General features: G+C 37.2%; 1 protein-coding gene across 12 annotated transcripts in view; it reads left to right on the top strand.

Moving 5' to 3' along the window:
• Positions 1-16,965, top strand: part of CDC14B (cell division cycle 14B) — a 141,667-nt gene that overhangs the window by 73,930 nt on the left and 50,772 nt on the right. For 8 of the 12 annotated variants that reach the window (XM_088838121.1, XM_088838120.1, XM_088838117.1 and 5 more), the window contains exons 2-4: positions 4,982-5,072; positions 5,609-5,684; positions 7,576-7,668. In XM_088838121.1, coding sequence (XP_088694247.1) covers positions 4,982-5,072; positions 5,609-5,684; positions 7,576-7,668 — 260 coding nt within the window. Of the gene's footprint in view, positions 1-1,168; positions 3,666-4,981; positions 5,073-5,608; positions 5,685-7,575; positions 7,669-16,965 lie in introns of those variants that run through there. The other 4 variants (XM_088838122.1, XM_088838125.1, XM_088838115.1 and 1 more) reach the window with 3 other exon arrangements.

Below are 16,965 nucleotides of genomic sequence, written 5' to 3'. Positions count from 1 at the left end.
TAAAGAGACCTATTTTCCAGCTCCAGTTTTCTAATAATTAGCTCTCATCCCAGCACTCTGGCCTCTAATGTAGTTTATCACAATATGACTCTAGAATAACAATTTGAGAATATCTTGTGCACAGGCAATTGGACATAAGAAAATCAGTGATTCTTCCTCACCCTGTAATATATAAAATATTTCCTTTGGGAACTGAATTTCAGGTTTGGACTTGAAGGGAAAATCTCTCCCCATTTCTATGTAGCTCCTTCCGGTTTTATTTGGGTTTGTTAAAAGAAACTGGATTTCAAGAGATGGTAGTGCTAACCAGTTCTGTTGTTTAGAAGTGTGCAAAGGACATTTTCTAGATTGTCTTATACTGTGTTTACTGAATGCTTTGTGTCTTAATGAAGTCAGCTTTGGAAGAACATTTTTATTTATTTTTTTTCTGAAATTCAGACTATTTATTTTTAGCAATAAATGGTTCTGATCAGCATGCATATCTGTGTCACTCACTGCATATTTACCATGGATTATTAATTCTTTATGTTCACTAAGGCATATCTCTCAGTCTTAAAGTTCCTTTGTATTCCATCAGATTTATGGTACATAGTAAATCCTTAATACATATGAGTTGATTTTTTTTGTTCTTTATTTTTTTGGTAATTAATTTTTTTTTATTGGAGGCAAATTATTTTACAATATTATATTGGTTGGTTTTGCCATACATTGACATGAATTCGCCCCGGGTTTACATAAGTTCCCCCTCCTGAACCCCCCTCCCACCTCCCTCCTCCCTTTATCCTCCCTCTGGGTCATCCCAGCATGGCAGCCCCAAGCATCCTATAACATGCATCAACCCTGAACTAGTGATTCGTTTCACATATGACAACATACGTGTTTCAATGCCATTCTTCCAAATCATCCCACCCTCACCCTCTCCCACAGAGTCCCAAAGACTGTTCTATACATCTGTGTCTCTTTTGCTGTCTCGTATACAGGGTTATCATTTGCATCTTTCTAAATTCCATATATATGCGTTAGTATACTGTATTGGTGTTTTTCTTTCTGGCTTACTTCACTCTGTATAATAGGCTCCAGTTTCATCCACCTCATTAGAACTGATTCAAATGTATTCTTTTTAATGGCTGAATAATACTCCATTGTGTATATGTACCAAAGCTTTCTTATCCATTCGTCTGCAGATGGACATCTAGGTTGCTTCCATGTCCTGGCTATTATAAACAGTGCTGCAGTGAACATTGGAGTACATGTGTCTCTTTCAATTCTGGTTTCCTCAGTGTGTATGCCCAGGAGTGTGATTGCTGGATCATATGGCAGTTCTATTTCCAGTTTTTTGAGGAATCTCCACACTGTTCTCCATAGTGGCTGTACTAGTTTGCATTCCCACCAACAGTGTAAGAGGGTTCCCTTTTCTCCACACCCTCTCCAGCATTTATTGCATGTAGACTTTGGAAGAACATTTTTAGCCAGCAAATTTACTTTTCCAAAGCTTCATAATTTTGAATAGGTAATATATGCTACAAAATTCAGAAGTTAAAAAAACGAATAAATCTTTCTTACCATAACTTCCCTAATTACAGATAGTTTCCCCCTATAAAGGCAAACACCAGGGTTTTTTTGTGTTTCCTTCCAGAGATATGCAAGATGTCATATACAATCATATACATGTGTTTTAAATATGTACTTATAAATCATCCAGCCTGTAAACACCTGTAAAGATGTCCATCTTGGCAATCTTGCCAGTGTTCAGTTTTCAGCCTTGGAAATTTCTGCCAAATTGCCTTTTGTTGCCCTTCATGGAGGTTGTCACAGTTTGGATTCTTACCCACAGACTTATGAGAGTGCCTGTTTCCCAACCACACCAATACAGTGCTTATCAAACTCCTTCATTTTTTGCCAGTCTGAAGGAAAAGTAGTACCGTATAGTTTAAATTTTATTTTTATTATTTCGCCCTAAGATAAAATTGAAGTTGGGTGTGTTCTTGAGATGGATTTAAAATATTTTTCCAGTTTATGTCGTGAGTTTGTATTTATTGCCATGAAGACTATTTTTTTTAATGTTTATCAGTTTAACAGATTCTCATTCAGTTCAGTTCAGTTCAGCCGCTCAGTCGTGTCCGACTCTTAGCGACCCCATGAACCACAGCACGCCAGGCCTCCCTGTCCATCACCAACTCCCGGAGTTCACTCAAACTCATGTCCATCGAGTCGGTGATGCCATCCAGCCACCTCATTCTCTGTCGTCCCCTTCTCCTCCCACCCCCAATCGCTCCCAGCATCAGAGTCTTTTCCAGTGAGTCAACTCCTCGCATGAGGTGGCCAAAGTATTGGAGTTTCAGCTTTAGCGTAAGTCCTTCCAATGAACACCCAGGATTGATCTCCTCTAGAATGGACTGGTTAGCTTATAGATTTTTTCATTTAGAAAGATATTCTTCATTAAAAAATAATTCAGTGCTTTGTTTTTTACAAAAAAACATCTGGTCTATCTGGAAGTTTAGAATAAGGTTAGGAGATAATGCTGGTTTACTTTTGAGGCAAAGATGTATATATTGTGATATATAACATGGATATTCTATTGAGATGATAAATAAAAGTGTAATTCTTGGGAAAGAGTAGTTACTGTATTGGTTGTTCATTTTAAGGGAGAGTTATTGCAAGCATTTTTCACGGATTATTAAAGTAACTCTTTTCTGTAGGAAACCTAGAATACAGAAGGAAATAAAAATCCCCCATAACCCCACTACCATATTATATATAACAAAATTAGGACCGTATTCATACTGCAACTTACTTTTGTTTTCACTGGAGACTAACATAGGTTTAGAAAATTCTTAAATTGTCGTTTAGCATCGCGTCAGAGTTTTTCAAGCATCCAAATACTTTTCTGAGGAGAAATCTAAGGCCTTTAAAGGAATGAATGACCCCTGCTTTAGGCGTACCTTTAAATTTTGAACAGTGTTGAAAAGGCCCCTTTAAAAAGGAGACACCAGCACTCTGGCGAGCCACTCAGCGAGTCTCCACCCGAGAGTGGAGGGAGCTCCAGGCCCGCGGGGGCCATCGAGGCCGGGCGCCGACTTCTCCGTGCGGCCTGGCTGGAGCGTCCCCTGGTGGCGGCGGCGAGGACTGCCGAGCACCAGGTTGGGGTCAGATCCACCGCCAAGCCCTTCTCTTCCGAGAAATCCTTTTAATCGGTTTGGGAGCCGCTTTCTTAACCAGGTCCGCGTTTGCCTCTGTGACCTTCCGCCGCACCTCCCGACTTGGAGTAGAGGCTGGCGGCGCTGGAGGGGCCTGGCGCCGCAGATGACCGACCGCCGAGAGGCCCCGAGGCGGGGCGAAACTCAGCCCGGGCGGCTGCGGCTGGCTTCCGCGCCCGTCCCTCACTACCCCGTCTGGGGCGTTTGCGGAGTTCCCAGCTTCCGGGGTTGGTTCTCCTGAGCCTGCGCTGGGGTGGCCAGCCGAGGGGCGTCGCTGTGCCGAGGGTTTGGGCGCGGCCCTTTAAACTTTTTCGCTTTTTAAACTTCGGGGGTGTGGTCGCGGCCCTCCTCTGTCCCGCGAGTTGCTCCCCGGCCGCCCGGTACTTCCCTCTGCCCCGCCTTCCAGATGCTGTGGAGTCATGAGCCGGGAGGGTGCAGGGACCCCTTTGGTGGCCGAGGTGATCAAAGGTGAGTGCGGAGGGTGCGCCTCTGGGACACCCCCTATTTAGAGGGCATCGGGCAGTGCCCAGGGGTCGAGGAGCCTCCACTGCTGCTCAAGACGCGCCTTTAAACTTTGGGACCAGGGCCGAGGCTGTCTCATGGGCGTGGGTGGCCTCCCGGGACTCCTCGTGCTCAGACGTGGTCCTGCTTTGGGGGTGAAGCCGCATTGACGTGTGCACTTGGGACCCTTGTGTCCTTACACCATGGCTCGTAGGCTCTCCACCTCGGAACAAAATCCCCGATCGCTGTGCATGGGGATCAAGGGTCATTTGTGGTCGAAAAGGAGTAAGCTCCGTCATCTGTTTGAGTGTTTGTGGTTGCAAGACGTTTTAGTTGACGCATTCACAGGGAAAATATAGCAGTTGTGTGCACAGAATTGTAGGGGAAAATTGCTTAAATTACTCTTTGGGGAAAGGATACCAGTTGGCATCTGTTGTTTCTTACTATTTTAAGGGTTGTACTTGATTTAGCCATAATTTGAATGTAAGTATTCTACTAGCACTAGTATTACTACTACTAGTTATTGCGGCATACTGCTTCCCCAAGGATTTTTGGGCAACTCTTTTTGGAGTGGGGCGGGAAAGGAAGGGTGGAGCCTCCTCACATTCTTGCTAAACCTTACAGCAGCCTAACTTCATTTATGCAATGCAGGTTCATCTCATACTCATCATACAGAAAACTTTCATTGCCTCTGTTATAATGGTAATTTGTCTGATTGTAAAAATCACTACAGAAGTAGTGGTTCCGGATCAAAAAAAGTGACCCCCAAGAACACTGGATAAACAGGATTTGTTTTGTGTTCTGTAGCTGTAAACATTAAATTTGAAGCAATTTTGAGAGTGTTGTCTTTCTGCTTAAAACATAGCTTTTTACTGAAATAACTTTTTAGGATGTCTTGAAAATACAGCGAAACATAGGGAGAATCATCAAGGTTGGTGGTCTAGCCATGAAATGCCTGCTGCCTTGCTGAAATTTTTTAATCTAGAATATAGCTAACGTTTTGTGATGAGAGGTTCATCCAAAAATTAAGTCGTATCACTATGTGAAAAGTCACTTACTGCTCTTGAAATTAATATTGAAGGCAACTTCTCCTTTTTAAAAATTGCTTATTTATTATTACCCACCAAATTAGAACATTTTGAAGTTACCCATTGATACCTTTACCGTAGGTAAACCATGCATGGAAAAAAATTTTTTTACTTCATCTGAAAAGAGTTGCATCATGATATATGAAATGATTTTAATAATGTGAAGGAAGGAACATTACAATTTTTCCATTTCAGATCGCCTTTGTTTTGCCATTCTCCTCAGCAGACCAAAGAGTTCATCAAATGTACATTATTTCAGCATAGATAATGAACTTGAATATGAAAAGTAAGTATTGCTTTTTAAAAGATTGTTAGTAACTTTTTTTTATTTTGAAAAATCTAAAGGTATGTTTATAAAATTGGAACATTGCGAATCTGTTGATTGTTAGTTGGATGCTGATTTTAATCCTTGGTAATAAAATAGATCCTTAGGAGGGGAGAAAACAAAAAGTGAAAGAATTCTCCTAAATTTAACAATTTATATTTAAAATTCTAATAGTTTACAGTATAATGAGATATAAACTAGTGTACTAAGTAAGATGATTTTGCCAGTGGAAAAATAGCCTTTTTTATTCAGAAAGTATTTTCATGTATTATTTGAGGTTAGATTTAAAGGTGTTGTAGTGCTTACCATGTTTTTTAATAGTCATTTTTTTACCAGAGTATTTCTTCTATTAGTAAGGCAGTAACCTTTAAGTTATAGGACCTATAATAATTTAGTGTGTACTTTCTTGCTTTATTTTGATCTCGTAGCTACAAAAAGGCAGTTATATTCAGAGCATCTGGAACACACATACACATTTTTATGTTTCATTTTTGCAGCTTCTACGCAGATTTTGGACCACTCAATCTAGCAATGGTTTACAGATACTGCTGCAAGATAAATAAGAAATTAAAGGTAAAGTACTTTTTACTGAGGTTTCGCTTAAGTAATCATTATTAGCCTGATCTTGAGGGGAGGAGGGGGAATCTATTTTTAAAAAGGCAATGTCATGTTTTTTACTACAGTGGTGTTTGGGACATACATGTGGTTTATTGTTTTATGAAGTCATAGTGTAGCTATTTGTTTTTCTAGAGTTTTGATGGAATGGTTTAAGTTTGGGTCATTTGATTCTGATTTGGATTGGTGATGTTTAGATACTTGAAAAGCCAAAGTGGAAGTTGTTAATAAAGTGAATCTCTTATTGTCTGAGCTAATAGAACTGAAACTTAACAAGAGAAGCTTTCCTTCCTTTGGTCATTCTTTCTCCCTTCACTGTGATAGGGAATGTTAGGAGACTAAGAGAAATCAGTTGATCTTACTTTATTATACCTTGAATCTCTCATGATATTTTACTACTTGTGACTTTTTACCTTGACCCTTTCCACATATGATTAAGGAATAGGGAAACAGGAGCAAACAGCATATAGTTAAGATTGTGTCACTAAATTATGAAAGTGTATTATTGTTGGTTTGAACTTAGACCTTATTCATTTATTTTTTAAAAAACTTTGAATTATTAGTTATATAAAATAAAAAGTTTATATACTGCTAGCAATTCCAAGAGTCACTGTAAATTCTCAAGTAGAAAATTTACTGGATTTGGGGGCGGGTACTCTTTAAAAACAAGTTTATTCAGTTGATTATTTATTAAACTACTACACAGAAATAAAACTCATTGTCAACTAAAAATTATATTACATTGAAAATTAATTAGTGAGTAAGGCAGATGTTTTCTCCCTTGAACATCAGACTTAAAATTACACATCAGGAATACTTGGCCATCTAAGGACTTTTATCCTTTGGGTCAATGAAGACTATATTCATCCTTTTGTCAAAATTAAAAAATCATTAATATTTACTAGAACAACTTGTAGAGTATTGACCATCCAATCTGATTGAAACTTTGATTCCTGTTCAATTAATAGTGATAAAAATGTGTTGAGAATTTATAGTAAGAGTGTCTTATGCTTATGCTGCCTGAGGGCTGGTGGGTTGTTGTTTTTTTAAATCAACTTGGATCTCTTACTCTGTGTAAACAACTAAAGGAAAATTCATCATGTACACGTTCATCATTGAAATACCCAAACACTGGCTCACAGAAGTGAAGGAATACTGTGCTTATTCAGCTGAGTATGTCCTATTTCTTACCCTTAATTGAAACATTTCAACTCAAGTTAGTGAAGTACATGTAAGGAAGTACTAACAAATCATGTTGTTCTTTGGTTTTGCTTTCTATATCCTTTTTATTTTTAACTTGATCAAGAACAGAACATTAGCAGCACCCCAGGAACAGCCCGTTATCCTGTACCACACTCCTCACTCCACTCCTCCCTACCCCATTTACTATCCTGATTTCTAACAGAATGAATTATTTTACCTATTTTTGTACCCTTTTCTTTTCATTTAAAGGTTTCAGGAATAGATTTTTTTAAAAAATCAGACAATAGGGAAAGGAAAGAGGATTTCTTTTACTGCCTTTTCCAGCTTTTATGTATTCTTTCAGAGATAGTCTTTACTTACAAAGTGTATCTGTTTGTATCTCCTCCTTTAAAAAAAATTGAAGTGTGGTTGATTTATGATATATTGGTTTCAGGTGTCTCCTCTCCCACTCTTTAATTGTACATTTGTTCTATTCCAAGAGTATGTCTTTTATGGGAATGTACATGGTATTTTTGAGTATCAGTTTAAAAAGTCTTCCTGAATGCTTCAACATTGTGAGATCCAGAATTTATTTTAATCACAAAATAAAGTTTTTGAAAACTTGAAATTTGAAAGGAAATACTACCAACTGTTTATCTTTATGCAGTCCATTACAATGATGAGGAAGAAAATTATACATTTTACGGGCCCTGATCAGAGAAAACAAGCAAATGCTGCTTTCCTTGTTGGATGTTATATGGTAAGTATTTAACTACTTTTCTAATATATTCGTGAAATTATGTACAACAGTGATACTTGTAGTTGGCATTTTGATATTACTTTTTTCTAAGACTTGGTTTCTTGCCAGAAAGAAATCTTTTGCTTTATAAAAACTGACCAAGTGGGAAAGTCTATGGAGAGGGTGAGGGGTATATGGGAGATGTCTGTAGCTTCTACTCAGTTTTGCTGTTCTGAACCTGAAACTGCCTTTAAAAAAGTCTATTTTAAAAAAAAAAGATCAACTACTGTGAATATCTTTTTAAGTGTTATGGCACTTTCAGTTCAGTTCAGTCGCTCAGTCATGTCCGACTCTCCGTGACCCCATGAATCACAGCACGCCAGGCCTCCCTGTCCGTCACCAACTCCCGGAGTTCACTCAAACTCATGTCCACAGAGTCGGTGATGCCATCCAGACATCTCATTTTCTCCTCCCGCCCCCAACCTTTCCCAGCATCAGAGTCTTTTCCAGTGAGTCAACTCATCGCGTGAGGTGGCCAAAGTATTGCAGTTTCAGCTTTAGCATCAGTCCTTCCAATGAACACCCAGGATTGATCTCCTTTAGAATGGACTGGTTGGATCTCCTTGCAGTCCAAGGGACTCTCAAGAGTCTTCTCCAACACCACAGTTCAAAAGCATCAATTCTTCGGCGATCAGATTTCTTCACAGTCCAACTCTCACATCCATACATGACCACGGGAAAAACCATAGCCTTGACTAGAAGGACCTTTGTTGGCAAAGTGATGTCTCTGCTTTTTAATATACTATCAAAGTTGGTCATAACTTTCCTTCCAAGGAGTAAGCGTCTTTTAATTTCATGGCTGCAATCAGCATCTGCAGTGATTTTGGAGCCCCCAAAAATAAAGTCTGACACTGTTTCCACTGTTTTTCCATCTATTTCCCATGAAGTGATGGGACCAGAGGCCATGATCTTTGTTTTCTGAATGTTGAGCTTCAAGCCAACCTTTTCACTCTCCTCTTTCACTTTCATCAAGAGGCTTTTTAGTTCCTCTTCACCTTCTGCCATAAGGGTGGTGTCATCTGCATATCTGAGGTTATTGATATTTCTCCTGGCAATCTTGATTCCAGCTTGTGCTTCTTCCAGCCCAGCATTCCTCATGATGTACTCTGCATATAAGTTAAATAAGCAAAGTGACAATATACAGCCTTGACGTACTCCTTTTCCTATTTGGAACCAGTCTGTTGTTCCATGAACAGTTCTGACTGTTGCTTCCTGACCTGCATACAGGTTTCTCAAGAGGCAGGTCAGGTGATCTGGTATTCCCATCTCTTTCAGAGATGGCACTTAAGTTTAGAAAATAATGACCCAAAACTGTGTTTCTATTAAGTCATGATACATGTAGTAAAGTTATGAAAGTAGAGTCAGGATTTTGATTGATTTATAAAAACAAAACCAAAATAAAGTGTATCACATGTGGTTAGAGTTCTTTATAATTTGAGTACTGGCAATATTTCCCCAACTGAGGTATGATTCTGAACATGTCAAAGCATATAACAGAAGGATATGGCATGTCAATATTGTAGGAAAATGGGTAACATACTGTGTAGATTATACACAGCATTGAGTGGGTGGTCTGTTTAGGTCATTGGAAGACTATTGGAATAGCCAGTATTTCAGGAGTTATGAACTTCATTTATTTGTAAGTATCATGGAAAGTATTTGGTTATTTAGAGTCAGGTTTTGTTTAGTGCTTAGTGCATTCATCTCTAGGAGTACCTAAGTAACAGATTTTCCTAAATAAGCCAAGAGGTCCTTCTGGAGTGGTGTTCTTCATGTTTTTGGTGGTGTGGAACCTAGTTGCTCTACTAAGTGAGGAAAAATATCGAGTAGTCATTCTAGATAAAAAAGGTGGTGCTGGAGTTCTTGAGATAAGTTGTTTCTTCCCCCAGGTTGCTTCTGTCATGCTTTCACTTAAAACTATTTTTCTGATGTGTAGTTTGAAAATTTGGAATTTACAGTGATTAGACCAAAAAGTTCATGGTACTTGTTGAAATTGCACCTCAAGATAGTTGGATAGTTTTCTTTTCTATGTTTCTGGTATGTCATTAACAACAGTGACTAAGGCCTTTTTGGGGTTTGTGTTTATTTATGTTCACAAACGTAATCGAGAGAAGCGATTCTGAGATAACTAAGTTTTATTATCATCTCGGAATGTAGGAAACACAGGTTGTAGATTATGTTTCTTAAAATTTGTTTTTTTTAAGCTTACTTATACTTATAAGGACTTATACTTTTTGGCTTTTGTCATCTTTCCTAATATTTATTGTACTTAGCAGCAAAACTCCTGAGGGGGCAGTGGTGTTGGCAGGAGGCTATGCAGGATCCCAAGAGGAAGAGAATGAAGAAGGTAGCTGTTTTAAGTGGGATATTTGGTCCCATTACTTGGCTAGTTACTGGGGAGAGGAACACCACAGATTAAACTGTGATAGCTTTCCAGGAAAAAGGACACAGCCAGAATTCTTGGTGTTCATAAAGTATTAAAGGGAACCCTGAAGAAATGGCTTTTGGTGTAACAGTAAAAGTCTTTCTTGCCCAGGAGAAAAATGTGGAATGGCTGAAGTTGTTTCATTTAAGAGAATGTTCTCCTGAGCAGAACACACAGAGCTCTCCTGGACTACTTTGTCAGTCAGTTGTCTCTCTCTGGTCAGATGAGATGATCTCTAAAATGGTGGGATCCTGAGTAGCCAGATATGGCGACTTCTGTGTGAAAGAATCCTTTGGAGGGTAGCTGCAGGTATGGTGGGAACCAAGGGTTGTCATAGAAATAAAACACTTCATAATTTTATAAATAAGAAATCTCTCTTTCTAGATTTATTGCTGTTTTTTTTTAAATAGGCAGTGAAAAAACTAGCTATAGATCAATACCCATTGGCATATTGATTGAAAATGTATTGGCATACTGGTTCCCAGTTTGATGTTAGCCTTTTGACTTTGTTTATCGTTGTATTTTGACATGTAGAAGTTTATTTTTCTACAGCTAATATGTTTTAGACTTAGAAATCCTTCCAGGGTTTTACACTCCCAGGTTAGCACTGATTTGACTGGTTAGGAAAGTGCCAGGTAAACAATTACACTTGAGTTCATTCCTCTGTTCAGTTAGAAGCCAACTTGCTTGGCAGGAGGTTTATGGCTCTTGGCTGTAGCAGATGACTTTGTTGCCATGACTGGCTGGCTCAAGTAGGAGATTGGGGCTATAATGATGCTAGGTGGGGAAACAGGAGAAAAACCTCTAAGAAAATGAGATTTATTAATAGTAGCAAAGGAGCGTCAAGACATAAGTGTGGATACCCCAAGTTAGTAAGTAAGTGGTATAGGTTTGATCTGATTGAAGACTGTGGAGTTCTCCAATTACAGATTTATAGAGATGAGTGAGAATTCCTTAAAAATTGACCTTCAGGTCTGATGACCTTTTCTGGAGGTGTTTGAGGAATTTTGGAGATAATAAGGCTTTTTAATGACTGACTTAGAGGGTGGTGTAGTAATATTAAAACAAAAGCAAAAAGTCTGGAGGAAGTACAGTCAGGGAGAAGTATTCCAAATGGACTGATTCTGTTTAAAAGGACTGACTGTCCTTTTATTAGACTCTGGGCCTCTGAAAGGAACCATCCTCCCTTCATCCTTGTATACTCAAAAGGACCTCATAGAGGGTGTAGAGAGAGTGAGAGGATAAAGTTCGTAATTCTGTTTATTTTTTTTACCCTAACAACAGAAGCAGTTAGGCTTTTCAAATACTTAAAATACTCAAATACTTAAAATAGGATTGACATGTCTGTACTTATATTTAGTCATTTTGTCAGATGGTTGGGCACCATGTGTGGTGTAAGAAATAAGAGCAACTTGACTTTTCAGTGTATTTCTAACTATTAAGTTTATGTGGCCTGGTAAATGGATTTGCCAGTTATCTGAAATATAAGATTCTTGGATAACAAATTAGGGTAAAACTAAAAGTCTTTTTGTTATCACTCACAATAAAAGAGTTGAGGGACATAAAAGATAACTGAGTTTTGTGTGTGTGTTTTTTTTTTTTTTTTTTGAGAAAAGGATAATTTAATCATAGCATTTTATTAAATGATAAGTTTGCTGCCCTGTTGTCATAAGTCAGTGGCTGTTTCCTAGCCAGATTTTGGGGTGGTGTTACTTTAACCTGTCATTTCAAGTCAGGATGAAATTCTAAGTGGAAAAGTAAATGCTTTTCAAAACAAATTCACTTTTGTGAGAGCATTTCAAAAATAAAAGTTTGAAACTTTGTCATTTTGTTATAAAAAATGTGTCCAAAACCCATGTTCGGACCCTTGAGAAACTTAGAAAAATTTCTTTTAAAAGATACTTTTATCTTTATAGAAGCAGTATATGTTCACCAGTGTAATTTTATCACATGACTTTTTTTAGTCAGTAATCTGTTCTTTCTTTTCAGTGCGTGTTTCATCATCTGTATACCCAGATTATATTTGTATTTCTCAATTAATCCAAAATGTCTACACCAGTATCTAATTCAGGACCATTATATTGCATATGGTTGTTGTGTACTTAAATCTCTCTCACACATGGTCGTTTTTAGCTAACATTGATTTCTTTTTTTTTTTTTTTTTAAGAAACCAGACCTAGATTCTTGTAGAAAGTTCCATCTTTTGAATTTCTCTGGTTTCTTCTTTGTGGTTTTTTTTGTTGTTGTTGTTCTTTTTTTTTCCTTTGTGGTATTTTTTAAACTTGTTTCTCCATTATTTGTATTTCTTGTGAACTGAAAGTTGTATCAATAGGTTTGCATTAATAGTATATGTTGGATCAATCAGAAAACATAGAATATCTACATTACTATTAGTGATGCTAAAAGTGGCCACTGGATTAAGTACTAACCATCAAATCTCTTCCGTATATTGTTTTGTCCTTATGATTTAAACATTCTGTGTGGGGTGATTTTGGAACTGTTTGTATATTCAGTTCCCTATCAACCATGCATCTTGGTGTTTTAAACAATCAAATATGCTTGACTGAATGAATCATTTTACTAGGTTATCAGTAGAACATTTTTCTAATTATTCATTCTTCTTTCACTTATTAGCTGGCTTACTTTTATGGGAATTAAGCTTTCCCTCATTCAGTTGGGACTCTTTGGTTACCCTGAAACCAATTTTCTTACCGAGAAGGCAGAATGAATAGCCAGTTCCTTTTAATAACCGGTTTTTGAAGTAAAGTATTACATTAATGGCCACAAAACAAAATTTCAAAACCAGCTTTAACAATATTTCAATGGGTTTTTAGCTCATTTGCTAAATATTTGAAAAATGTGCAGCACTATTGTAGCATCTATCGATTAACATTTAGGAAATTGGAAATTTACTAACCAAAGGTACATCATTGCTGAACGGGATTAAAAAACGAGTGTAATCATTCCTGCACTTTCATTTACATATCATGGTAAATGATATATAATGATATATTGAAGGGATTTGATTGTTGTTGTTCAATCACTAAATTGTGTCCAACTCTTTGTCACCCCATGGAAGCACTCCAGGCTTCCCTGTTCTTCACCAACTCTGAGTCTGCTCAAAATCATGTCTGTTGAGTTGGTGATGCCATCTAACTCACCTTCTGTCTCCTCCTCCTCCTGCCCTCAATCTTTCCCAGCATCAGAGTCTTTTCCAGTGAGTAAGCTCTTTGCATCAGGTGGCCAAAGGACTGGAGCTTCAACTTCAGTACCAGTCCTCCAATGAATATTCAGGGTTGATTTCCTTTGGGATTGACTGGTTTGATCTTCTTGCTGTCCAGGGGACTCTCAAGAGTCTTCTCCAGCACAGCAGTTCGAAAGCATCAATTCTTTAGTGCTTGGCCTTCTTCTGGTCCAACTGTCACATCTGTATACGACTACTGAAAAAAAACCATAGGTTTGACTCTACGGACATTTGTCAGCAACGTGATTCTCTGCTTTTTAATATGCTAAGTTTGTCATAGCTTTTCTTCCAAGGAGCAAGCATCTTTTGATTTCATGGCTGCAGTCAGCATCTGCAGTGATTTTGGAACCCAGGAAAACAAAAGCTGTCACTGTTTCCATTTTTTCCCCCATTTTGGATGCCATGATCTTACTTTTTTGAATGTTGAATTTTAAGCCAGCTTTTTCATTCTTTTCTTTCACCTTCATCAAGACGCTCTTTAGGGATTTGGTGGTTAGCACCTAATCCAGTGGCCATTTTTAGCACCAATAATGGTAATTTAGGTAGTCTCTTTTCTTATGTGATACAATATATACTAATGCACAAGCCTATTAATACAACTTCTAGTTCATAAGAAATACAAAGAATGGAGAAACAAATTTTAAAGACTACCTTTTCAGTTACCACAGCCATTAAAATCAAGAATTGAAATAGCTGAACTTGCACCTAGGCTTTTAAATCAAGATTTTAAAAAATTGAAGTATATCAATCACATTAAAATTTATTAATATTTTAGTGAACACAATTTTTAACATAATTACAATATATAATGATTCATTTTAGAATTGTCACCTTTTCTATTTAGTTTCTTATGTGTATACTTTATAATAATGGTGGTATGTTATTACACTGGAAGGAATAAATGTTAATTTCTAGTTGGAAACAGCTGTTTGGAAGAGGCCATTGTAAAGGGTTTAGGGATTTCATTTCAGAAGTTGAAGGATTTAGGTTAAAATTGAGCTAGCTTTTAATTTCAGTCTGGAAGACTATCTGGCACAAATTAAGCATTTACTAAATGTAATTTTCTTTCTTTTTTTTTTTTTGGTTCTGCCTACCATTATTACACCTTAAATCTGCGTTTTATATTCAGTTCAGTTCACAAAAATGATACCATTGTATTTTACTGGTTATCAGCTTTGGTTATATCTTACTGTCTCAACATTTATATTTTCCTGCACATATACAGTACTTAGCTCTTCCATAGGTTAAATGTACTTTGAGAACTTGCCTGGGAAATTAACCGTTGTTTCTAACATTTTCTGTGGTTAAAGCATCCTGAGTGTAAAATAAATGACACAAGCAAACTGTTGGTATATAATTTGCAAGTTTGCCCTCTTGTAATGTTTAATAGATTGCTTTGTAGAGCTAATTATGATAACATACAGATTCCCTGTTCAAAATGTCACTCTCTATTATATTTTTGTTTTAAGTAATTTTTAAGCCTTCAGAATGGTTTACTTGTAAACATTTAAACCAAAAATTGTGATACTGATGAAATTCTAGGAATATATTAATTCAGTCATCTGTGAGTAGAATCCTAAATTTCGTTGAATTTGAGATTGCTTCAACAGTTGTAATAAGAGCTCAGAGGCTTAATTTGTTATTTAATGATGATCTTTTGAACTTGTCATCCATTTTTTTCTTAATGATTTAATTATTTTGGACTCAGAAACTAGATGCTGGGTTAAGGTGGCTGCAAGGTGAAGGGATTAGATGAGAATTTAAGATTAGGCAAGCTAAGGGAAAGTCTCTGGAAGCAGTGTGTGTGAATCCAGCACAACAAACAGCAGTCTAGACAGGGTAACAGAGACTGGAAGACAGAACCAGATGGGTCTGCCGAAGTATTCGTAAACACCTATCTCTGGGCAAACACCCTTCCTGGGTATCTGTGAAAAGCAGGGCAAACAGCAGCCAGGCAGAGGTAAATAGCAGCCAGGCACCAGGTAGTGTGAGGTACACCCAGAGCCACAGAAGGGGGCCAGCATGGCACTGTGGTGGAGGAAGCTGGCTGTTGTCACCATCGTTCATCACAACTTTACTTCCCTTTTCACCTTGCTGAGCCTAACTGATATTTCCGCTCTCTGTGAGACTTGCTAGGGGCTAGCGTTTATGATGTTTGCAAATCTGTGAGGCTTCTGTGGAATTTTGGACCCCATTCTTGTTTTAGTACTTGTTTTACACAGTTTCTTATCTATAAATAAGGATTAAGAGTATGATCCAGGGTGAGCAGTTAACACCAGAGGTTAAAAAGTGATAGCTTGCCAGCTTTAGATAACCCACAGAGTATTTATAATTAGTAGATTGTTTTTGCTGATGTTTAGAAATTAGGTGTTTTTATTTTAAAAATTCAGGATTTTTGCTTTGTCTCAAAATAAAAAGTCCTTGCTACTCACATAGAATATATCCATTTACCCTTATAGCCAAGGCAAATTCCTACACATTTATTAGTTGTCTGGCCATGGTAGAGATGTGTTTGCTACACCAAAGTTCCAGTTTCCTTTTATCTAAATTGAACATCATTATACCAACCTACTGTACATACAAATAAAAGTAATTTGAGAGGTTAAAACTATTGAAATGTAAGGCCATCTGATTTTTTTTTTTTAGAGTGATTTGGGAGTTTCTTTTTTTTTTTTAATAGTATTTGTGCAGGAACTGTGACTGACTTTCTCTTATTTACTTTTTTAAATCACATAAATTGCTTATTGCAGATAATCTTTTCCTTGTTCAACTTTTTTATTCAGCAGTTGAATCTTTAAACCTGTTTCCAGTTTGCATTGATTTATGAAAATTGTATGTTAATCTGGATAGTGATTTTTTTTTTAAAAAAGATCAATCAAGTTCTTGGCATTGGAATGACTGTGTCATCTGGCTAATGTGAAAATAATTAAATACAGGAAACGTTGTGACATTTCTCCGTGAGGAATAATTGAAAATAATTTACTGGTTTATTGGGCTGCCACATTTGTTGTTGGAATTTAAATAGCCTTTGTTATGATTAACTCAGATGACTTGGTTTTTTTAAACTCTGCCAAAGGCTTCTCTAAGTATATAGATGAAACTTCAAAATGTTCTGTAGAAGAATAGAAATGAGAAGCACCTGTCTAAACAACTGCGCTTTATTATTTGATACCTGAACTGTCAGAATTAAAACTATAAATGATCAAGTTGTGATCTTTTTGTTTCAGTCCACTAATTTATCTATTGCTACTTGTGCCTCTCTCAGTATTGAAACATAGATCAGCAATCCAAAATCAGAAGTTTTCACAGAGGCTGGTTTAGGTAGATGGTAATTTTTTAAATGGGGGCAGTGGAAGTCCTAGAAATGGCTATAGTATTGTTCAGCAAAAAATAAAACAAACCAAAAAACCTGAAAAATGCTTTTCATGTATCATGAAAAGCACCACTGACTTCCTAAGTATTTTCTATCCCAGTATTTTATTTTCCCGGTGAGATTGCCTTTTGCTCCTCAGAGACACTGCTTACCCTGGAGAGAGATAGCAGGTTCTCTTTACTTATGTTTCCTAAGCCATGGGACTTCCTTACCATT

This window comes from Moschus berezovskii, chromosome 7 (assembly GCF_049115385.1).
Source record: "Moschus berezovskii isolate FMDL1 chromosome 7, NW_MosBer_1.0, whole genome shotgun sequence".
NCBI classification, from domain to species: Eukaryota; Metazoa; Chordata; class Mammalia; order Artiodactyla; family Moschidae; genus Moschus; species Moschus berezovskii.
Note: the sequence above shows the minus strand (reverse complement) of the source record. Positions and strands in the feature narration are given on the sequence as shown.